This window comes from Terrapene carolina, unplaced genomic scaffold (genome assembly GCF_002925995.2).
Source record: "Terrapene carolina triunguis isolate 2854851 unplaced genomic scaffold, T_m_triunguis-2.0 Scaffold58, whole genome shotgun sequence".
Taxonomy (NCBI): domain Eukaryota; kingdom Metazoa; phylum Chordata; order Testudines; family Emydidae; genus Terrapene; species Terrapene triunguis.
The window spans coordinates 28,255,390-28,274,219 of NW_020664409.1; the positions used below are offsets into that span (position 1 = coordinate 28,255,390).

General features: G+C 44.2%; 2 protein-coding genes across 4 annotated transcripts in view; both read right to left on the reverse strand.

The window, feature by feature from the left end:
* TWSG1 (twisted gastrulation BMP signaling modulator 1) overlaps window positions 1–1,767 on the reverse strand; it is a 45,008-nt gene extending 43,241 nt beyond the window's left edge. The window contains exon 1 of one of the 2 annotated variants that reach the window (XM_026661131.2): window positions 1,614–1,767. The gene's annotated coding sequence lies outside the window, so the exon portion shown is untranslated. Of the gene's footprint in view, window positions 1–957; window positions 1,047–1,613 lie in introns of those variants that run through there. The other variant, XM_026661126.2, reaches the window with a different exon arrangement.
* Window positions 1,768–10,647: 8,880 nt separating this feature from the next.
* Window positions 10,648–18,830, reverse strand: part of ANKRD12 (ankyrin repeat domain 12) — a 110,381-nt gene continuing 102,198 nt past the window's right edge. For both annotated transcript variants that reach the window (XM_026661138.2, XM_026661135.2), the window contains 3 exons: window positions 15,228–15,371; window positions 12,350–12,445; window positions 10,648–11,957 (listed from right to left, as the gene is read on the reverse strand). In XM_026661138.2, coding sequence (XP_026516923.1) covers window positions 11,772–11,957; window positions 12,350–12,445; window positions 15,228–15,371 — 426 coding nt within the window. In that variant the 3' untranslated portion in view covers window positions 10,648–11,771. The remainder of the gene's footprint in view (window positions 11,958–12,349; window positions 12,446–15,227; window positions 15,372–18,830) is intronic.

Genomic DNA, 18,830 nt, shown 5'->3' on the forward strand with positions numbered 1-18,830 from the left:
ACCTACATTCAGTTTCTGCCTGCTACCTATCCCTGTTGTTTAACCCTTCATAATTCAGTTGGCTCATTCCCAGTTACTCACTTCCTAAACTGCACACTACAGCTTGACTTGGAAGGTCAAGTTTAAGTCTGGCTTATCTAACACTAGTTACTCCTCACCTTGTATCTACACTATGAAAGACAGTCAACACCTTTAGTTGATTTCAGGTGATCGAGTTAGCCAAAGCATGTGTTAGTTAAGTCCATCCTAAATGCCCATTTTTTCTAATCTAAGCAAAAGAACCATGACACAGGGGAGAAAAATACTTCTGAAAGGCCCACCATGAGCACTGATGATTAACTCCCTTTCCCTGCACAAACATCTGTTACTGCTGTCTGAGAGGCTGCTACGGCAGCAAAGGAGTACATCACTCTCTTTGCATGGGTCTGGACCAACACATGATTGGTAGGAATGATGTGGAGAAATGAGGAGCAAGGTACTTGAACTGTAATCTCTTCGGGACAACCTCTTTTTTGTTCTGTGTTTGTACAGCACATAGCAGAGCAGTCCCCTTCACTATCTATATTGCTCTTACCCTTTGAAATGGCTGGGGTCGTGGCGGTCTGTATTTCATATACTGTGGTTCCATAAACAGAAAAAAGACTGAGGTCTCTGTTCCTCAGAGATTCATTTTGTCCTGGGTGGCTAGGTAGTCTTCAAGTAAATGACTGTACAGAAACAACTCACAAATATATCTGATGCCAACTTGAACTTGATCTCCCAAATAACGTAAAATATGCATAGAAGGTTGGGTTTTTTTTTTTTTTTTTTTGCAATGCAACCATTTCCCCTAAACGTTTTTCTACCAACTCATGTGCTAACTGCTCACAAAACACTCGGAATTGACTTAATACTCCAAATAACAGTCCGAGCTCATCCACACACCCTGCCCTTCTAACCGAGTCACCATTTTCCTACCAAAGATGGCCCTGGCACAGGCCTCCCGACGGCTGGCGACAGGGGGAGAAAACAAGCACAAAATGTTTCATCCCGATACTTTCCCAACCTTCTCTGGGGCGGAGGCGCTGGAACAATGTGTCTGGCGGGGATGCTGAGAGCCATTGCACCAACCTGCAAACCCCGCATTTGATGGAAACCACTTCAAGCCAGGGGGTGCAGCGGCAGCGCCCCCAGCACCCCTGCAGGGCGGCGTGGGGGGAGGCAACCGCACCAACCACAGCCACAGGCAGAGCCAAGAAACAGCAACAACTCCCCGGCCAATCCCCACCCCCCTTTCCCGGGAGCGTGTGCCAGGCGGTGTTTCGGCGCTGGCCGGGCCGGGAGCGTTTCCAAAGCGCCGTTAAAAGGCAGCAGTGGCCTCCCCAGCGCAGACTAGCGCCCCATGCCTGGGAGTGTCTAGCCTGTCTACAAAGGGAGCCGTTCGCTTCGAATCAGAGGAGCGACCCGGAGCTCCTGAAAGAGCCACAGACTCCACGCCCACCGCCCCGCTCCCCCTTCCCGGCACCGGAGCCCCCCGATCTCCTAGCCCGGCTGCCCCTCTCTCTGCCCGGCCCCTGGCGCCCCAGTGCCTCCGTCCCGGCGCGCAGCGGCCCCCCTGCCGGCGGGTCTCTTACCCCAAGGCGTCGCGGGCTGGGCAGCCCCCCTGTGCCTAGCGCTCCGGCTGCTCGAGAGGCGGCGGCAGCGGCCGCGCTCTGCAGCCCGCGGCTTCCTTCGCCTCGGCCGCACGCAGCGAGGAGGCGGCCCGCGCGTCGCGCCGCTCACACAGGGCCCGGCAGCGCCCCGCCTAGGGGCACCGTCAAGGGACAGGACCCTCCCCCGCTCTGCCCGGCCTGAGGGAGGGGCTGACTCCCCCCCTCACCCTCACTTGGGGGGAACCAGGGTGCCCCCGCCCGCTTGCATCGCTCTGCCTAGGCCCCTTGGTCCCATCCAAGTTGCCCCAGGGAGGGGACGGGCCTGCTCCACCTTCCTCACCAACTCCAAACCGGGACCATTTGGCGGGTGAGTTTGCCACAGTTGCCAGACTTTTCACCTCTGCAGCAGACGGGCCCCTGGGGCCCAGATGTGGCAGCAGCTCCACATTTGAACACTGGACTGACTCTCTGCATGGTTGGGGTGGAAATTCACCTTGAACGCCTTGTGCCGAGCTGGTCGCCCCGTCTCAAAAGAGTTACACTGAATTGGAAAAAGTACAGAGCAGGGCAACAGAAAGGAGTAAGGGTGTGGAACAGCTTTGAGATGAAGAGAGATTAAACAGACTGAGACTGTTCAGCTCAGAAAAGAGAGGCGGGAGGGGGAGATAGGATAGAAGTGTATAAATCATGAATGGTGTGAATAGGGAAGAGGGGGTTAGTTATCTGTAACTGGAGGTTCTTCAAGATGTGTGGTCCCTGTTTGTATTCCACCCATGGGTGCGCACGCGCGCCATGCACCTGAGTCCAGAAGTGTTTCTTAGCAGTAGCCATAGACCCACATGTGCGTAGTGCATGCTCAGAGCTGAGGGTATAATAGGTCTTGCGGGTCCACACCTCTCCAGTGTCCCTTATTGTTGTGCAGTCCAGTCCACAGCAGAGGGGATGGAGGGTGGGTATTAGAATACAAATTGGGAACACACAGCTCAAAGAACCTCCAGTTGCAGGTAAGTAATCTCTTTTTCTTCGAGTCATGGTCCCTATATGTATTCCATACGTGCGTGATTAGCGAGCAGTGATCAGTGCAGAGGTGGGTGCGAGGATGCAATAGAAAGTGCAATCAGCAGTACAGCTTGGCCCACAAAAGTCCGTAGCCGCTAGTTGTGCGATGGCATTGTGGGGTGTTGATGGAGTGCCAGGTTGTTGCATGACAGATGTCTTGCCATGAGACGTCAGCAAGGCAGGCTGATGTAGCTGCTTGCGCTTGCATGGAGTGCACTGTGGCTCCATCAGGTGGAGGTACATTGGATTGTCTCTAGCATTCACGGATCCACCCAGAGACCCATTTGGGGATTCATTGGGAGGAGAGAGTTTGGCCCTGGGATCAGTTGGCAATGGCCACAAATAGTTTTGGCAATGTGCAAAATGAGCGAGTCGGGTGGAGGTAGAATGCCAGTGCACAGCGGACGTCTTGGGAGTGCGGGATCCTATCCATGTGGGAGGTGTGTGGTTTGGGTCAGAACACAGATAGGTAGATGCACTGATTTAGATGGAACTTCAACACTGTTTTTGGGAGGAATTTAGGTGTAGCCATAAGGAACATTTATTCTGGTGAAACACGGTGTAAGGGGGGTTTGCCATCATGGCCGCCAGTTCACTGACCTATCTGAGGTAATGGCTACCAAGAATGTCACCTGCATGGAGAGCTGGAAGAGGGAGCATGTTGCCAGTGGCTCAAAGGGTGGCTTTGTGAGGGCAGAGAGAATGAGATTAAGGTCCCACAGGGTGTGAGCTTGAGTACTGGTGGGAAGGTACTGAGTAAACTCTTCATGAAACGGATGGTGGTAGGGTGTGTAAAAACACAGAGGCGCTGTCCATGGGGGAGAAAAAGACACTGAGTACTGCCAGATAGACTCGTATAGAGCTATGGGCAAGATTGAGAAGGTGGTCGAGGACGATAGGTATAGATATAGCGCTCAGTGGATGGTGATGGCAGTGAAGTGTCTCCATTTAGCTCTGTAGCAGGCCCTGGTGGATACCCTCCTGCTCTGGTTAGGGATGTGTTACACTGGGATGGAGAATGCCCTGTCTATCCCCGAGCCCCATCCAAATACTAGGCTGTGAGGTGAAGATAGCCCAGCTTGGGATGTCAGACCTGGTCCCGATCTTGCATGAGGAGGTCCGGGAGTGTTCAGAGGCAGAGTGGTGTGTGGATGGAGAGTCTGTGTAGGTCTGTGAACCAGAATTGGCAGGGCCAGAATGGGGCTAAGAGTATCACGGTGGCTCAGTCCAGGCGGATCTTGTGCAATGCTTGTGGGAGGAGGGGAAATGGGGGGAAAGGCATAGCGGAGGTTCTGTTCGGGGAGGAGAAGGGAGTCGCCCTGCGAGTCTTCCCTTACGGCTCCCCTGGAGCAATAAAGGGGCAGTTTGCAGTTCTCACAAGTGGCAAAGAGGTCCCACCACAGGATGCCCCATTTATGGAAGAGCTATCCAAGCATGGCATCATGTAATTCCCTCTCGTGGTTGAGGTAGAGAGTCCTGCTGAGCGCATCAGCTAGGGCATTTTGGGTGCCTGGGAGATATATGGCTTGGAGCATCACCTAGTGCTTGATGCACCAGTTCCAAAGATAGACAGACTCAGAACAGAGGGAGGGAGACTTGGTGCCACCCTGCTTATTCATGTAGTGTTGTTGCAGAGCAATTGAATGTAGTCGGACTGGATGAGAGAAAGAAATGCCTGGCACACGAAACTGACTGCCCACAGTTCTAGCATGTTTATATGCATTTTGCTTTCCCATGGATTCACACCCCCTGGGCAGCGTGACCATCTAGATGGTCTCCCCAACACACAAAGGAGGCATCCATTGTAATGGTAGGATCAGTCCATCATGTGAGGGAGGTAAGCACTGTTCAGGGAATGAGGACCCTGGCCTCCATATGGCCCATGCTGGCGCTGTAGATGGAGAGGAGCCACATCTGGAAGCAACGCATATGCAGACATGCATGCAGTGTATATGTTCAAGGACAGAGACACAATGGCGGACCATGGTGCGTGGCTTGCAATGCAGATCTGCAATAATGATTGTCAGTGTTGCAAATTGGTCCAACAGAAGAAGAGCCCTTGTTATGGATGGAGTCGAACCATGCTTCCAATAAAGTGGATCATCGGTGTAGATCTGAGCACTGACTTTTCCTTGTTGATGCAAATACCTAGAGACCCCAGGAAAGTGCAGAGGGTGAGGATGGCAGAGGTGAGTTCTTGTTGGGATAGCGTGACAAGGAGCCAGTTGTCTAGATAGTAGCTGAGATGGTGTATTTGTGCTGATACTATTGCGAAAACCTTCATGAAGACTTGTGGAGCCATGGCTATGCCAAAAGCAAGAACCCGGAATTGCTAGTGTTGTGTCCCACCTGAAAACGTAGAAATTTCCACCGGGCCGGGTGAATGTCCACATGGAAGTAGGCATTCTTCATGTAGAGACTGTGAGCCAAGCCCCCTGGGGGAGGGGGATAATTGATGCCAGCATCACCGTGCGGAATTTGGATTTTCTGATAAAGGTGGTCAGCAGCCGAAGGTTGAGAATGAGGCAGCACCATCCGCCCTTCTTAGGGATGAGGAAGTATGGGGAGTAGAAGTCTCATCCCATGTTAGGAGGTGGGATCTACTTTATGGCTCCCTTTAGGAGAAGAGAGTCCACTTCTTGTTGGAGAACACATTGAAGGGAAGGGTCCCCTGGGGGCTGATGCGGGGGAAATGAGAGAAATTCTATGGAGTGTCCATGGTAGATGATCTCCAGTACTCAACAGCCCCAATTGTTGGCAAATAGGCCAAAATAGCCCCCAAAGACAACATGAGGATCTGCAGGTGGCAATGGGGGAGGTTCGCGGGTCTTGACCATCACATCAAAACTGAGGCTGCTGGTGGAAGAGGGTGGAGGAGGTGGTCATGGCAGAGGCAGGGAAGCAAGGTCACTGAGAGCAGTGCTGCCTACGTGGGGCCTCCTGCTGGCATTGGTAGTAGGCTGGGTAGGGCGCATGCGGGCATGGATGGAACTGCTACCATTGTTGTCTGAATCGCAGGGCCATGGTATATATCCCTAGGAACTGTAGCATGGCCCTGGAGTCTTTCAAGAATGAAGGGACTAGTCTGTCTTGCTGTGAAACAGTTTGTACTCGCCAAAGGGGAGGTCCTCGATTGTACTTTGGACCTCCCTTGGGAAGCCAGATGACTGGAGCCACAAGTCCTGGCGCATGACAACCCCAGTTGTGTGAGAGCAAGAGGATGTGTCAGCCACATCTATAGCTGCCTGGAGGCCCACTTGGGCAACCAGGTGCCCCTCGTCTACCAGCGCCTGATATTGCTGCTGTTGGTCTGGTGGCAGTTTGTCCCAGAACTCTGCTAGCTTAGCATAGTTATTAAAATCATACTTGTCTAGCAGAGCCTGATAGTTTGCGTTCCAGAACTGTAGTACTGCTGAGGAATATACTTTTCTCCTCAACAGATCCATGCACTTTGCAGCCTGGTCTGGAGGGGTTGACTTCTATGTTTGCTGGCATGCCTGCTCAGCTGCTACGTGCAAAAAATAAAATCCATCCTTTTAATAGGTACAAAATATCTAAACCCTGCCCACTAACGTGTGGGGACACAGAAGGAAGGGGTGTGCCACACTGCTCACGCTGGGTGAAGGATGACTTCATTAATAGGTAGTGCCACCCTTGAGGGCCCCTGAGGTTGGAAAATGTCCAGGAGCTGGTGTTGCTTGTCCTGAACCTCCTCCACTGGGATGCCCAGGTTTGTTGCTACCCTCTGCAGCAAGTCATGAGATTGCTGGTAATCATCCTGTGAAAAAGGGAGAGAGGAATAAGTGCCTCATCCAGTGAAGAGGAAGCAGCCATGGGGACTGGTGAAGCCAGCGGCACTGGTTGGACATCTGCCTCTTCCTCAGACAGTGGTGGTAGAGGAGCCGGGCAGTCGTAATAGGATGCCTGGCAAGGTGGGTAGCATTGGCGGTAGGAGTCCCAGGGTGCCCAGTACAGCCCAGGCGAAGGGTCCTGCGGTTGCGGTGGACCCCACGGGTACTGGTACTAGACCCTCACTGCTGGATCATATTCCAGTGGATAAGGTGGTCAGGGATGTGAGTCGGAATTGTGGTGTGACATTGGGGAGAACGAGGGTTCTGGCTCCGAAAACTCCTCAGACTCCACGGACAGTTCTGGCACCGGGGAACTGGCGGTACAGGTGGGCTGTGGTGTGGCACCAGTAGGAGCCTGTCTGGTAGCAGTGGAAGTGGTTTGTCCTCTGGAGTGGTGATCTCTTGGGTGAAAAGGGGTCCAGAGAGGAGCAGAGAGGGCGGGTACAGGAGTATCAGCTCCTCTGCCAAAATGAGGGGCTCAGAGCAGCTGGAAGTCCTTGGAGTGCCCGTGGAGATGCCAGAGGATCCCGTGGCATCTGTTGGGCTGACTTGTCTGAGCAGCGGCGATGGGATGGGTGGTGTGTGCACCCCCTATCCAATCCCCCCTGTTCCCCGTCCCGTCCTCCTCCAAACCTTTGCCCCATCCAACTGCTCCCTGTCCACTGACTGCCCCCCAGGACCCCCTGCCCCATATCCAACCCCCGGCCCCCTTACCATGCCGCTCAGAGCAGCATGTCTGGAGCCACACCTCCCAGCTGGAGCCACACACACTGCTGCGCTGCCCTGCATGAGCACAGAGCCCACGCAGCAGAGTAGCTGTGAGGAAGGGGGAACAGCAGGGGAGGGGCCGGGGGCTAGCCTCCCCGGCCGAGAGCTCAGCAGCCGGGCAGGACGGCCCCGTGGTACGGATGTGGCCCGCGGGCCGTAGTTTGCCCACCTCTGCTCTAGGTTTTCCTAAACCTCTGACTGCCAGAAACAGACTGGGTGACGGGATGGACCACTTGATAAATTGCGCTGTTCTGTTCACTCCCTCTGAAGCATCTGGCACCGGCCACTGTTGGAAAACAGGATACTGGGCTAGATGGATCATTGGTCTGACCCAGTAGGGCCGTTCTTATGTTCTGAACCATTTGGTGGAAAAGAGAGAAGTGGGAGGAGGGGATAAAACATCTCCAGACAAAAGAGTAACATTTTGCACTGGGTTCCCACAGTTCTGCTTCTTATACTACTGCATCCTCACATGGGTTTAAACTGGTGTGGACACATGGGAAGGGAGGAGACTTTGGAGCTTACAGTGCAGGTGGCTTGTGTAGGCTGCGGAAGAATGACATTTTAATTGCTGATGTTCAGGGTGGATTTGATTTAAATCACTAGTCAGGAAGACTCTATTTAATCATGGATTTCTACATAAAAGTGCATTCTTGTTGGTTGTTATAACCTTAATACATATTCTTCACAACTCAGAGATAGATGTCAGTTTCATTTTTAGAAGGTACATACTATACATTTTTAAAGTGATTTATTTTGAAAACTTTTCAGATTCATTTTACAGCTATATCAGAAAATGAATGATTGTTTGGTTATTTCATTTACCAAAGGTAATTGAAGCAGATATTTATGAAGTTATCAGGAGGTGAACTGTCTCCAATTCAACAAGTCAGTCAATATTTGGAGGATTTTCTTGCCATGCTGCATTAGGAGGAGATCACCACCAGACAGACATTTAAATTGTTTTATTTAACTAAAACAAAATCGTTATGTATCCCTGATTTTTTTTTCTTCAACAGTAAACATAACATTTTAACAAAACAAGCATATGAATTTTTTAATTTAGTTAAACATTCAAGTCTTTTAAAATCAGGTTTGTTTTTGTTAAAATTGTTTTTAACTAAAATAGTTAAATGAAATATTTAAAAATTAAATCAACTATGTCAGCCAGGTCAACACGCGAAACTTAAAATATTGGCTTCTGCAGCTAACTCAGTCGTCTTCACCTTCATTTTCCTGTTTGTTCATAATCTGGAAAAGAAAAACAAGCTTTCCTGCTTTTTCAGGTCACAAACGATTTCTCAATTTGGAATGAATTAGTCTAAACGAAGAAAATATTCTTTCTACACCAGCAGAAGAAGCTACTGCTGTTAAAAGTGAGATTATCACTTCAACAGTTTCTGAATCCAAGTGCTTAAGTGACTTCCCCCAGTTCACTGGTGTGACTTTCTTTAAAACATCATCAGCAAACATATTTCTTGAATGGTTCTTATTCCCAAACTGGGTCTCTTTTAAGGCCTGCTGCCATTATAGGTTTTCCCTTCTAGTGAGAGAATGGTATGGTAGATCTCAAATCAATGAAGGCTACACTCAGAAAGACCTCAAGACTTCTGGAATATGCTGCTCAAACAGTTTCACTTTTGTTTCTACTACCCAGCCAGCACATCCCTCGGCCCACACGCTTCCCGCAGCCCCCATTGGCCTGGAGCAGCGAACCGAGGCCAGTGGGAGCTGCTATCGGCTGAACTTGCGGATGCGGCAGGTAAACAAACTGGTCCGGCCCACCAGGGTGCTTACCCTGGCGAGCCGCGTGCCAAAGGTTGCCGATCCCTGCATTAGAGGTTTAACCTGTTACACATGTGACTGTCAGGTGCCAGGGTGACGTACTTGATCCCTAGGATAAAAAAATTGGGAATTTGGGGTAAGACATCTTCCTGAAGAAGTCTGACTATAATCTATGAAATAAGGCCTTTTCCACTACCATGAGTGGTGGTTATTTTCAAGCCTGATTATTTTTTAAACCACACCAACACTCTTAATGGGGTATGTGGTAAGACGTATATAAGAAATCCTTGTACAATGGATTAGAAGGCAATCTAGAGAAACGCAACAACTGGAACAAAACCTGGGAGAGCTGAGCATTCACTAGAGAGCTTGATGGCCAAGAGCCCTTATTTGTCTACAAGGGACTGCAACACTAGAGGACACAGTCCTTTCCTCAGGATAATTGCATTTCTGCTTAACCCATCCACAAGAAAATGTACCTTTTATGTGCAGTGGGAAACTGAGGACAATTAGTCTTCTCTCTTTTAAGACTGTTACTGTTACCCATTGGACGATGGATAGCAAAGTCTCTTAACAAACTTGAGTCCTGGAGAGGAAGCCACATAACCATTTGATGTTCAGCAAGCTTATAGTACATGCCATGGTGAAATCCTGGCCCTAGTGACTTCAATAGAGCCAGGATTTCACCACCCATAGTTTTAAGTTACTCATTATTGTTCTAATAGATTTTGTTACTTTTTTGATCTTTGTGAATGTAAATGCAAGTTGAAAAAGAGTAGGTGTATAGTGTGGAAGTTTAAAATTATTTTATTACTTTTTGTAGTTGGCACAAAGTGTAGCCCTATTCTGTTTGAGTTCGTGTCTCTTATCCTGGAATGGGCCTAGTTAAGACCTACACAAGTGAGACCTTGATATTATGTCAGTCTGTTCAGTTTGTTTTTTCTTCATCTGAAAACAAGTACATTCTGCATTCATACAGGCACATGGCATAGTATTCTGTATTTCACCAAATAACTAAACAGCTACTGTAAGTTCTACCCTCCATACTTATAACAGCTTTCCAACTAGCCAGTTTCTCTCAGATAAACTCTTTTTTAGACAGCAATACCTTCAAAAGTAATCTCAATTGCGGATATCAGATCCAAAGTATTCTTGAATATTTCCCGCACTAGATAGTACAAAAATATTTTCTGAATATCTGTAACCTCCTACCAATAAATATTTCATTACCCACACATTAGTAGTGCTAATAATTATAAAAGTGTTAAATGTAATAACAGGGACTTTTTCCATAGTTGAATGTTATTTCTGCTCTCAACCCTTACATGACTATGATAGAAGTGATAAAAACTGACCTGATCATCAGCTGTTCATAAACTACTCCAAAGGTGATCAGTATATATATTTACACACAAATTTTCTCTCTGGACCCTTTCAGCTATCAATTATAAATCAATTCTTATAACATTTTAAAATATTTTTGTTAAATAGTATCTAAAGCTTCAAGATTTAACTTCAGTCAAAAAATCCAACCATTTGTTAACATGACCAATAAAATTTATTAAACATATTTACAACTATTTACATATCCTTCCATAGGTAAATATTAAAATAGACAATGTACAATTTAAGAATTTTCATTCAAAGGCATTTTGTTGGGGGAAAAAATAGGCTCTATTGTGAGACCACCATATAAGAGCAAAAGGTGTTTTAGTTTAAACAAAAATATTTTCGTCATAGTAAGTCATAGGTATGGCATTACAATAGCAGACTAATATGAAATGTGGTTTTGTAAATATTACAATTATTTAGGTATCAGTTATTGAAGTAAGGGAGTTAAGTTGAGTGAAGCATGCAACACCATTCAGTTTCAAATCTTTTACAGTTATGGTGATGAAACAAGCAGCTAAATCAAACACATGCCTTACTAAAAGAACTGCCAACCAGAAATACACTACACTTAATAAAAACTACAACTTTGGTCCAATAAAACATTAGACAAAACAGTTTTACAGTTAAAATATCTATTTTTGTACATGTTTTCAACATTAATTACAAGACTATTTACATTTTCACAATATGTATAAAATAAGTTATTTAAAAATGACAACAATATTACATCTTTTCCAAAAAGAAAACTGTACAAATTTACAAATATAATAAAATGAACAGACTTTTTTCCTTCCAAATCTTGTATTTCTTCCACAGACTGTCATTATTTTTCTGTGGGAGTTCAACTGTTACTGAAGTTTCATAATACAAAGCTTTAAAGCAGGCTTTATTAAATATCAAATGTTTTTCAGTGGTTATGTAACTTGTTAACAACTTCCAGCGCTGTTAACTCACCGTATCTTGTCATCTTTTCAATGAATATGCTCTAAAGTTGTAGTTAACATTTAAAATATAAATAATGGCATTTATTGGGAAACTGCTTTTTGGAACTACCATCCAATATAATTAATGTCATTTATCACTAAATGAAACAGTATTTACTATCATCCATTTACCATATTTAACAAGACCATATTTGTGAACTATTTTTCTGAAAGAATACCTTGATTATTGGACAAGGAGATATTCCACAGAATTAAGTGCTATACCTCAAGAGATGCATACATTTCTGCCCATTGCTGTCCATTTCTCTCAGGCTGTCTCCATTGAAAGAGACAGCCAGCTGTCATATAGGTGTCAATTCAAAATCATCATTAACATCAACAAGAGGAACATAAAACTCCTGAATTTCATAAATGCTGATAGATTTGTATGTAGCAGGATCAAGTTCTTGTAGTTTAAGCTGCCATTCCAGTCTCTGTACAGCATTTAAAGCTGCTGCTTCATGCTGTTGCCTCATCAAAAGGCATGTCTATTCAAAATGAAAATTAAGTTAATGTTTTCAAATATTTAAAACAAACATTTTAAAAAGAAAATTGCATTTAAGTAACACCAGAGACCTTTAAAGGGAACTTCAGAAAGCTGAAATACATATCTAATATAATATTCACTTGGCTTAATTATATATGGATATTTAATTAAAAACTAACAAAACAGGTTCTTCCACCAAATAATTTCTTTACATATCAACATAACAGTAAGCTGCTCAAGATTATGATTTTTTCTTTTAAATGCTCCTTACATTACTATAATAATTTATGGTATTGCACTCAAAAAAAGTTTACCATGCTTATTCATCTCATCGTTGTAGTTGCATTTGTAGTCTAATTTTTTGGCTTTAAAAGGACAAATGCAAATACATACCTTTAATTTGTCAAATTTATCATCTACATCTTGTAGCCATGACATGAACTGCCTTGCATTAAATCGATCCCTAACTGATGTTTTACTGTCATCCGCCTAGAAAAGAAACACATTAGAAACAGTTTTTCAAATAATGAAGTAATGCAAGTTGTTAACCATTACTTACTCCTGTTACAATACTGGAGAACAAGGGGTTAAAAAGCAGCTCTGGGCCCAGATGGCCCTGTCCTGCTACACCTGCAAAGTTTGCACAAGCGTGAGGTGGAGTTTAAAAAGGGAAGCAGGCAGTGAAAGAGAGCAGACCTCTGCTCTGAGCAAGTATGGCCCAGGAACTCTTGTTGCCGGAGACATGGCAACACAGCCCTGACAAAGCCTGCAAAGGAGAGATTGATGACTGATTACAAAGGCCAGAAACTTTATTTGTGGTTCTTAAATTTACCCCATGGGGAAAAAGGGGACTTCGGTAGGAAGTGATCTCGGGAGGCAGCTGCTTAGCACCCCAAAGGGCAGAACTTAACTGCCCACCATTGGGCCCTGGATCAGACCTGGGGCTTCCCTACCAACTCCAAAAGATATGACAACAGGGATGTTTACCTCAGTGGAAAATCCACAATGGGAAGAACCGGGCTGATCAAGAACCCAGATCCCCAAGTCCCCAAACTAAGGTGAAAGCCCTGAAGCCCTTGCAGGTGCTGAAACACTTCTCCGTGCTTGGACTTTCTTGGAATGTCAGGGAAGAAGACAACCTGCCGCACCCATGCCTGACCACTAGGTGGCACTGGTGGCAAGCATCCCCTTTACAGGTGCCCACATAAAAAATGCTTTTTTAGATGACAAATAGTAGACTTTGATTCAATGTCTCCAGATTTTACGTGCTGACACCACAAATGATGTAGAAGTCACCATGCTTACTAAAGACTGGAGTTTGCAGATTCTATGACCCAAAGTTATCTGCTGTATACCAGGTATAACAATTATTTTTAGGAGTCTCTGAAAAGTAAAAGATTTAAGTATGTCTTTCAAAATTTTATGTAGCTTATATACACTAAGATAAACCTACCACAACATTGCTAAACTACTTGTTCTACTTAAAAAAATGGCAGTAACCAAACAAAAGACATTGAACTGTCTTTCAGTCTCAGGGAAGGCAACAACAGCACTCAAAGGAACATTCAGCAACCTGAACTGATTGGCTGCAGAAGATATTCAAAAGCAGGACAAGAGAAAGATCCATATTACTTTTTATCCCACATGACAAAAACCCTTTGCAAAGATGTTCCACCTTAAAATGTCCATCATTCAATGCCTCAGTATTTTTCTTATAGCCACAGAGAAATCAAACTACTTCTATTACGAAAGGGGTCACAACCATCATAATGGGGGTCTGATCATATTTCCATTGTCATTCTTTGTTGGGACTGTTCATGGAAGGCTCGTAATATGTAAGCATATTCAGAATCATGACAGCAGCAAACTTTAGTGTCATTCCACACATAATTAAATATGCAGAGTAATCTCCGAGTTTACTGCTTTATTTTTAAATATGCAGAGTAATCTCCGAGTTTACTGCTTTATTTTTAACAAACGTTGTACATTGAGGATGAAAACTAGGGAAACCATAGTATGCTTTTAAGAAAAAAGTCTTTCAGTTGGCAGTGTCGAAGATCTTCACATTTGCAACTATAAATTTTTATGACAAAGAGGAGTATAGTTAATAGAATAAGGTATATAAACACTAAACAACTGAACAAAAACCAAAAGAAAAACATCACCACAGTACTCCTTCAGTGAAAGACCATACCGCTATACTTCAAAAATTCCTTAGGGAACAAGCAGATATTTTACAATACAAAACTGCCACATTCTTTCACCAGGTACTAGACCAGGGGTCGTCAACGTCGGCACGCGGCTCGCCAGGGAAAGCACCCTGGCGGGCCGGGCCAGTTTTATTTACCTGCTGACGCGGCAGGTTCGGCCGATCGTGGCCCCCACTGGCCGCGGTTCGCCGTCCCGGGCCAATGGGGGCGTCGAGAAGCCGCGGCCAGCACATCGCTCGCCGACGTTGACGACCCCTGTACTAGACTATTGAAGAGTATTTTAAAGTATCACAAATCTCTTAAAACACTGAATGAAATTAAAACATTAAACACTATACAAGTTTTTTTCATGTAAATATTGTTCAGATATATATTTCTACTTCCTTTCTTATACCACACTGGAATCCCCCCTTCACCCATCCCTTCAAAACAAATAAACAAACAAACAAACAAAAAACACCTAAAACTATGGTAGCAACCATAATAGCAAATAATCTGAATAGATTATATGAAATACTGGATTGGGTCTTTAGTCTATGAGTCTAGTATCCTGCTCCAATAGTAATTATGGGAAGAAGGCAACAAGCCCCTATAATAAACCTAGTTAATTGTGCAATGCTGTCTAGGGAGAAGAAATCCCTCGTCAGCTGTGCAGGCGAATAGTTTATGTCCTAAAACATGAGATCTGACTACCTTTACCTCGGCTTGTTTAACTACAAATATGGATAATGACTTTAAAGTTATTTGGTGAAATTTTAGTGTTCATAAAAGTGAGGAACTTTCACTTTTCAAATAACTAATTATTGCCATACACAGGGCAGGAAGGTATTGTATGAGCTTCTCCACAAAGCTTTTCCAGTCAACATTTGTGCAAAATTGCACCACTATCCATGCTCCAGACACCCAGGAAGTCAAAGGAAGTTTTGCCATTGACTTCAATGGTACCAGGATATTACCCAATATCTTCTCTCAAGTCAGACTTAAAAGTACTTATCAAAGATAAGTAATAGGAGAATCATCTAACTGAATGTTCTGAAATCCTAAAACAAGTCTCCTTTTACCTGAGAGTCCAGGGGCACATTATATACTTCAGCATCCAGCAGTACGGTGCAGGCACTGAATGGTAGCGTCTGATTAGCTAAAGTTCTTGCAGCTCGATAATGGACACGCAGAACTTCTTGTTCGTTGGATACAATAAGCTTTTCCTAATTGGATAAAAATATTAACATATAGCTGAATACTTCATAAATTGTCATTTGAATTTGCATTTGTAAAAATATTTGCACACCAAAATTCTTTTTTTCAGGCCTTTGATTTTTTTTTTTTTTTTTTGAGGGGTTTAGTGAGAAAAAGCAACATTCCCCTATTTTTCTGGCTTGATAACATTTACATTCTGTCATTTTGAATGTCACAAGATTTCTAAAGAAAAATAAAATAACTTTTGTGAACTTGCATTCTAGAAATTTCATTAGAAACCTAAAGGTGTGGCTCTACTTGATGATGCCACTGAATTAAATTGAAACTTCTGAAAGTATAATTTAAAATAGAAGCAATATGCCCTATTGTAATAAATGGGATCCTCAATAACTTTTGTGTTTTATGAGGGCCTAAGAAAATGCTCTGTTCTACTTTTAAAATTGTTTTTGACAGTATTTGCTCTCTACTTTTAGGCATGAACAATAAGGGTCCGAGTAAAATCTTTTATTGTTTAGTCTTGAGTACTCTCTTTCTATTTAATGACTAAGTTCAGAATTACCGTAATGTGGTCTGCTTGAATTTCAAATGTTTACCTGATCTGACTCAGATAATGAAAATAAACATGCGTTGGTCTGTACTGCTTTGGATTGTTATCGAGCAGAACCTGTCATCAGCATGGACGCATGTCCCCTGGAATGGTGGTTGAAGCATGAAGGGACATATGAATCTTTAGTATATCTAGCGACGCCGGTTAAAACAGTGCAATGCGAATACCTGTTCTCACTTTCAGGTGACACTGTAAACAAGAAGCAGGCAGCATTATCTCTTGCAAATGTAAACAAGCTTGTTTGTCTGAGTGACTGGCGGAACAAGAAGTAGGACTGAGTGGACTTTCAGGCTCTAAAATTTTATGTTGTTTTAGTTTTGAATGCTGGGGTTTTTTTATACATAATACTACATTTGTAAATTCAACTTGCATGATAAAGAGGTGCACTACAGTACTTGTATTAGATGAACTGAAAAATACTATTTCTTTGATTTTTACAGTGAAAATACTTGTAATCAAAAATAAATATAAAGTGAGTACTGTACACTTTATTGTTTTGTAACTGAAATCAATACATTTGCAAATGTAGAAAACATCCAAAAATATTTAAATAAATGGTATGCTATTATTATTTAACAGCGCGATTAATTGCAATTAAATTTTTTAATCGCTTGACAGCCCTAATATAAAAACAATATAAAATGTAGTTACATTGGCTGTAATCAATGAGAGGACATCGACCCAGAAACATATTCTCCCATTAGGCAAAGGTCTGCATATAGAGAGAGATTTATTTTAAACACACTGTGCCTTGAAGGTCCACAAACTTTGATTCAGTTGGACCAATGAGGAAAGAAAATTCCAAAGTTGAGGGCCCCTGCCCTGAAAATGTCTTGCCAGTAGACCCCCAAACCTTTAAATATAGGGACTAAGTACTGTAGTAATACAAATAATTAATAATAATCTGACTTCAAATATTGTGGCACAGTAGGGAAACGGAGGCAATTTCTCAGATAACTAGGACTCTGATAAATAGGGCTTTATAGAGCAATATTAACATACTTATGGCATCTGCAAGGAGCCAGTAAAGTCTTTGGAAAACACATTTTCCTTGTAGTTAAAACCACTAAGCATGCAGATAATTACATTCTACAAAAATCTGTTGAAGACCTCTCAGAAGCTGCATAGTTCCCTATGCAGCACATTATGGTAAATCTAGCTGGCTGAGTGGAACAAGGACCAACATTGAACTCAATGGCATTTCTCTCTTTGTTTATATCTATATGTGATACCTTTTGAACACTGCATCTGACTAATTCCAAAATTTCAGTGAATGTTCTAGGCATCAATGGGCAGAACTCTATTGATTCTGGTGAAAACTGGAAAGCCAGAAGAGCTTGATTTCCATCTTTCAGGCCCACAGAGTGCCCATTTGGTGCTGCAGGCACTGGATTCCTTAAAGCTGCCTAATGCATCACAAGGCAGCAGCAGCTTAATATACTGCACTCTCTCACTGGCTGCACAGGTTGGACTACAAAAGCAACAAAGTGTTTTCAAAGTGCCAGAGATGTTTGTACCAACAATGCAGAACTGCCTCTGGCAAGATGTAGCTGACACATAAGAAAACAGTCTCTGTGCCAAAGAGCTTACACTCTAGCTCAGACCCATTTGAACATTTAAGTCCCACAGAGCACACCAGGGATTGTTTGCAGGGAACTCACAGAAGTCTCTCTCAAGAGAAATGAGCTCTTGGGAGAGATGTGAAGGAAGAGCAGGAAGTCACATGATATGGGAAGGAGGCAAGATTGTTCCATGCAGAAAGATGGGGGGCATACAGTGGGGTGATAAGTAGGGAGGCTTGGGTGAGTGCAGATGAGATGAAAGCAGGAGTGGAGCTGGGTAGGGCATTGCAGGTGAGAAGTCTGATCTTCATGCAGCAGGCACAGGGTGCAGCATAAAGATCTGAAGAACTGATTGACATGAGCAGAGTATCAGGGGAGGAAGGTGATTTTAGGAGTAGCACTTTGGCTGAGCTGAGGGGAAGTAAGGAGAGAGGCAGTGAGGTCAGAGAGAAGTCTGCTGCAGTAGTCAAGGGAGATGACCACCAAGGCCGGAATCAAGGCATGTGTGTGTGGATAGGTGGGGGGGCATGGGTATGGAGAACAGAGAGGATTCAATGGCAGCCTGAGTGTGGGTGGAGGCAACGTGGGGAAGTAAAAGCCAACATGGAATTTGTAAGCCTGAGTGGTGGTGAAGTCAGGGACAGAATGGAGAGATCTGCAGAAACTGACTGTAATGAATCTTATTTTCTTCTGTCCCCTGTAGGCCAAAGGGGATGGGAAGGTGAATTCCCTCAGACCTATAAAGTACTCTAAGATCCTCAGATTGCAGTGCTCTAGGAGGGCTGGGTATTTGCATTCAGGAGTAGAGTCTGTGTTCCTGCCCCTTCCCCTCTTACCACCTGCCAACAACAGACAATTCTACTGAATCCTTAGCAATCACATAAGCTTCAGGTTGAAGGGTTGTGGCACCATGTAGCCAATCAATTCCAAAATTTCAGGGAATATTTTATGCATCAATGTGCAAAACCTTATTGATTTTAGTGAAAATTGGAACAGTGGAGAAGCCTGATTTCCACTGCTATGAGAGGAAAATCAGTACCAATGTGTCTATTTGGTACTGCAGGAAACAGAATTTCTTATATGCTTAATATGTTATTCTCTCTGATTGAGTGTACAAGCTCAGCCTATGAAAGTAACAAAGCGTACAACCCTCTAGTAAAAATGCAGGGAAAAGAGATGATGTTGCGAAAACATGAGGTAGTTGTGGGTACATAAGAACGGCCATACTGGGTCAGACCAGTGGTCCAACCAGCCCAGTATCCTGTCTTCTGATACATCTCTACCCCGATAATGTGACC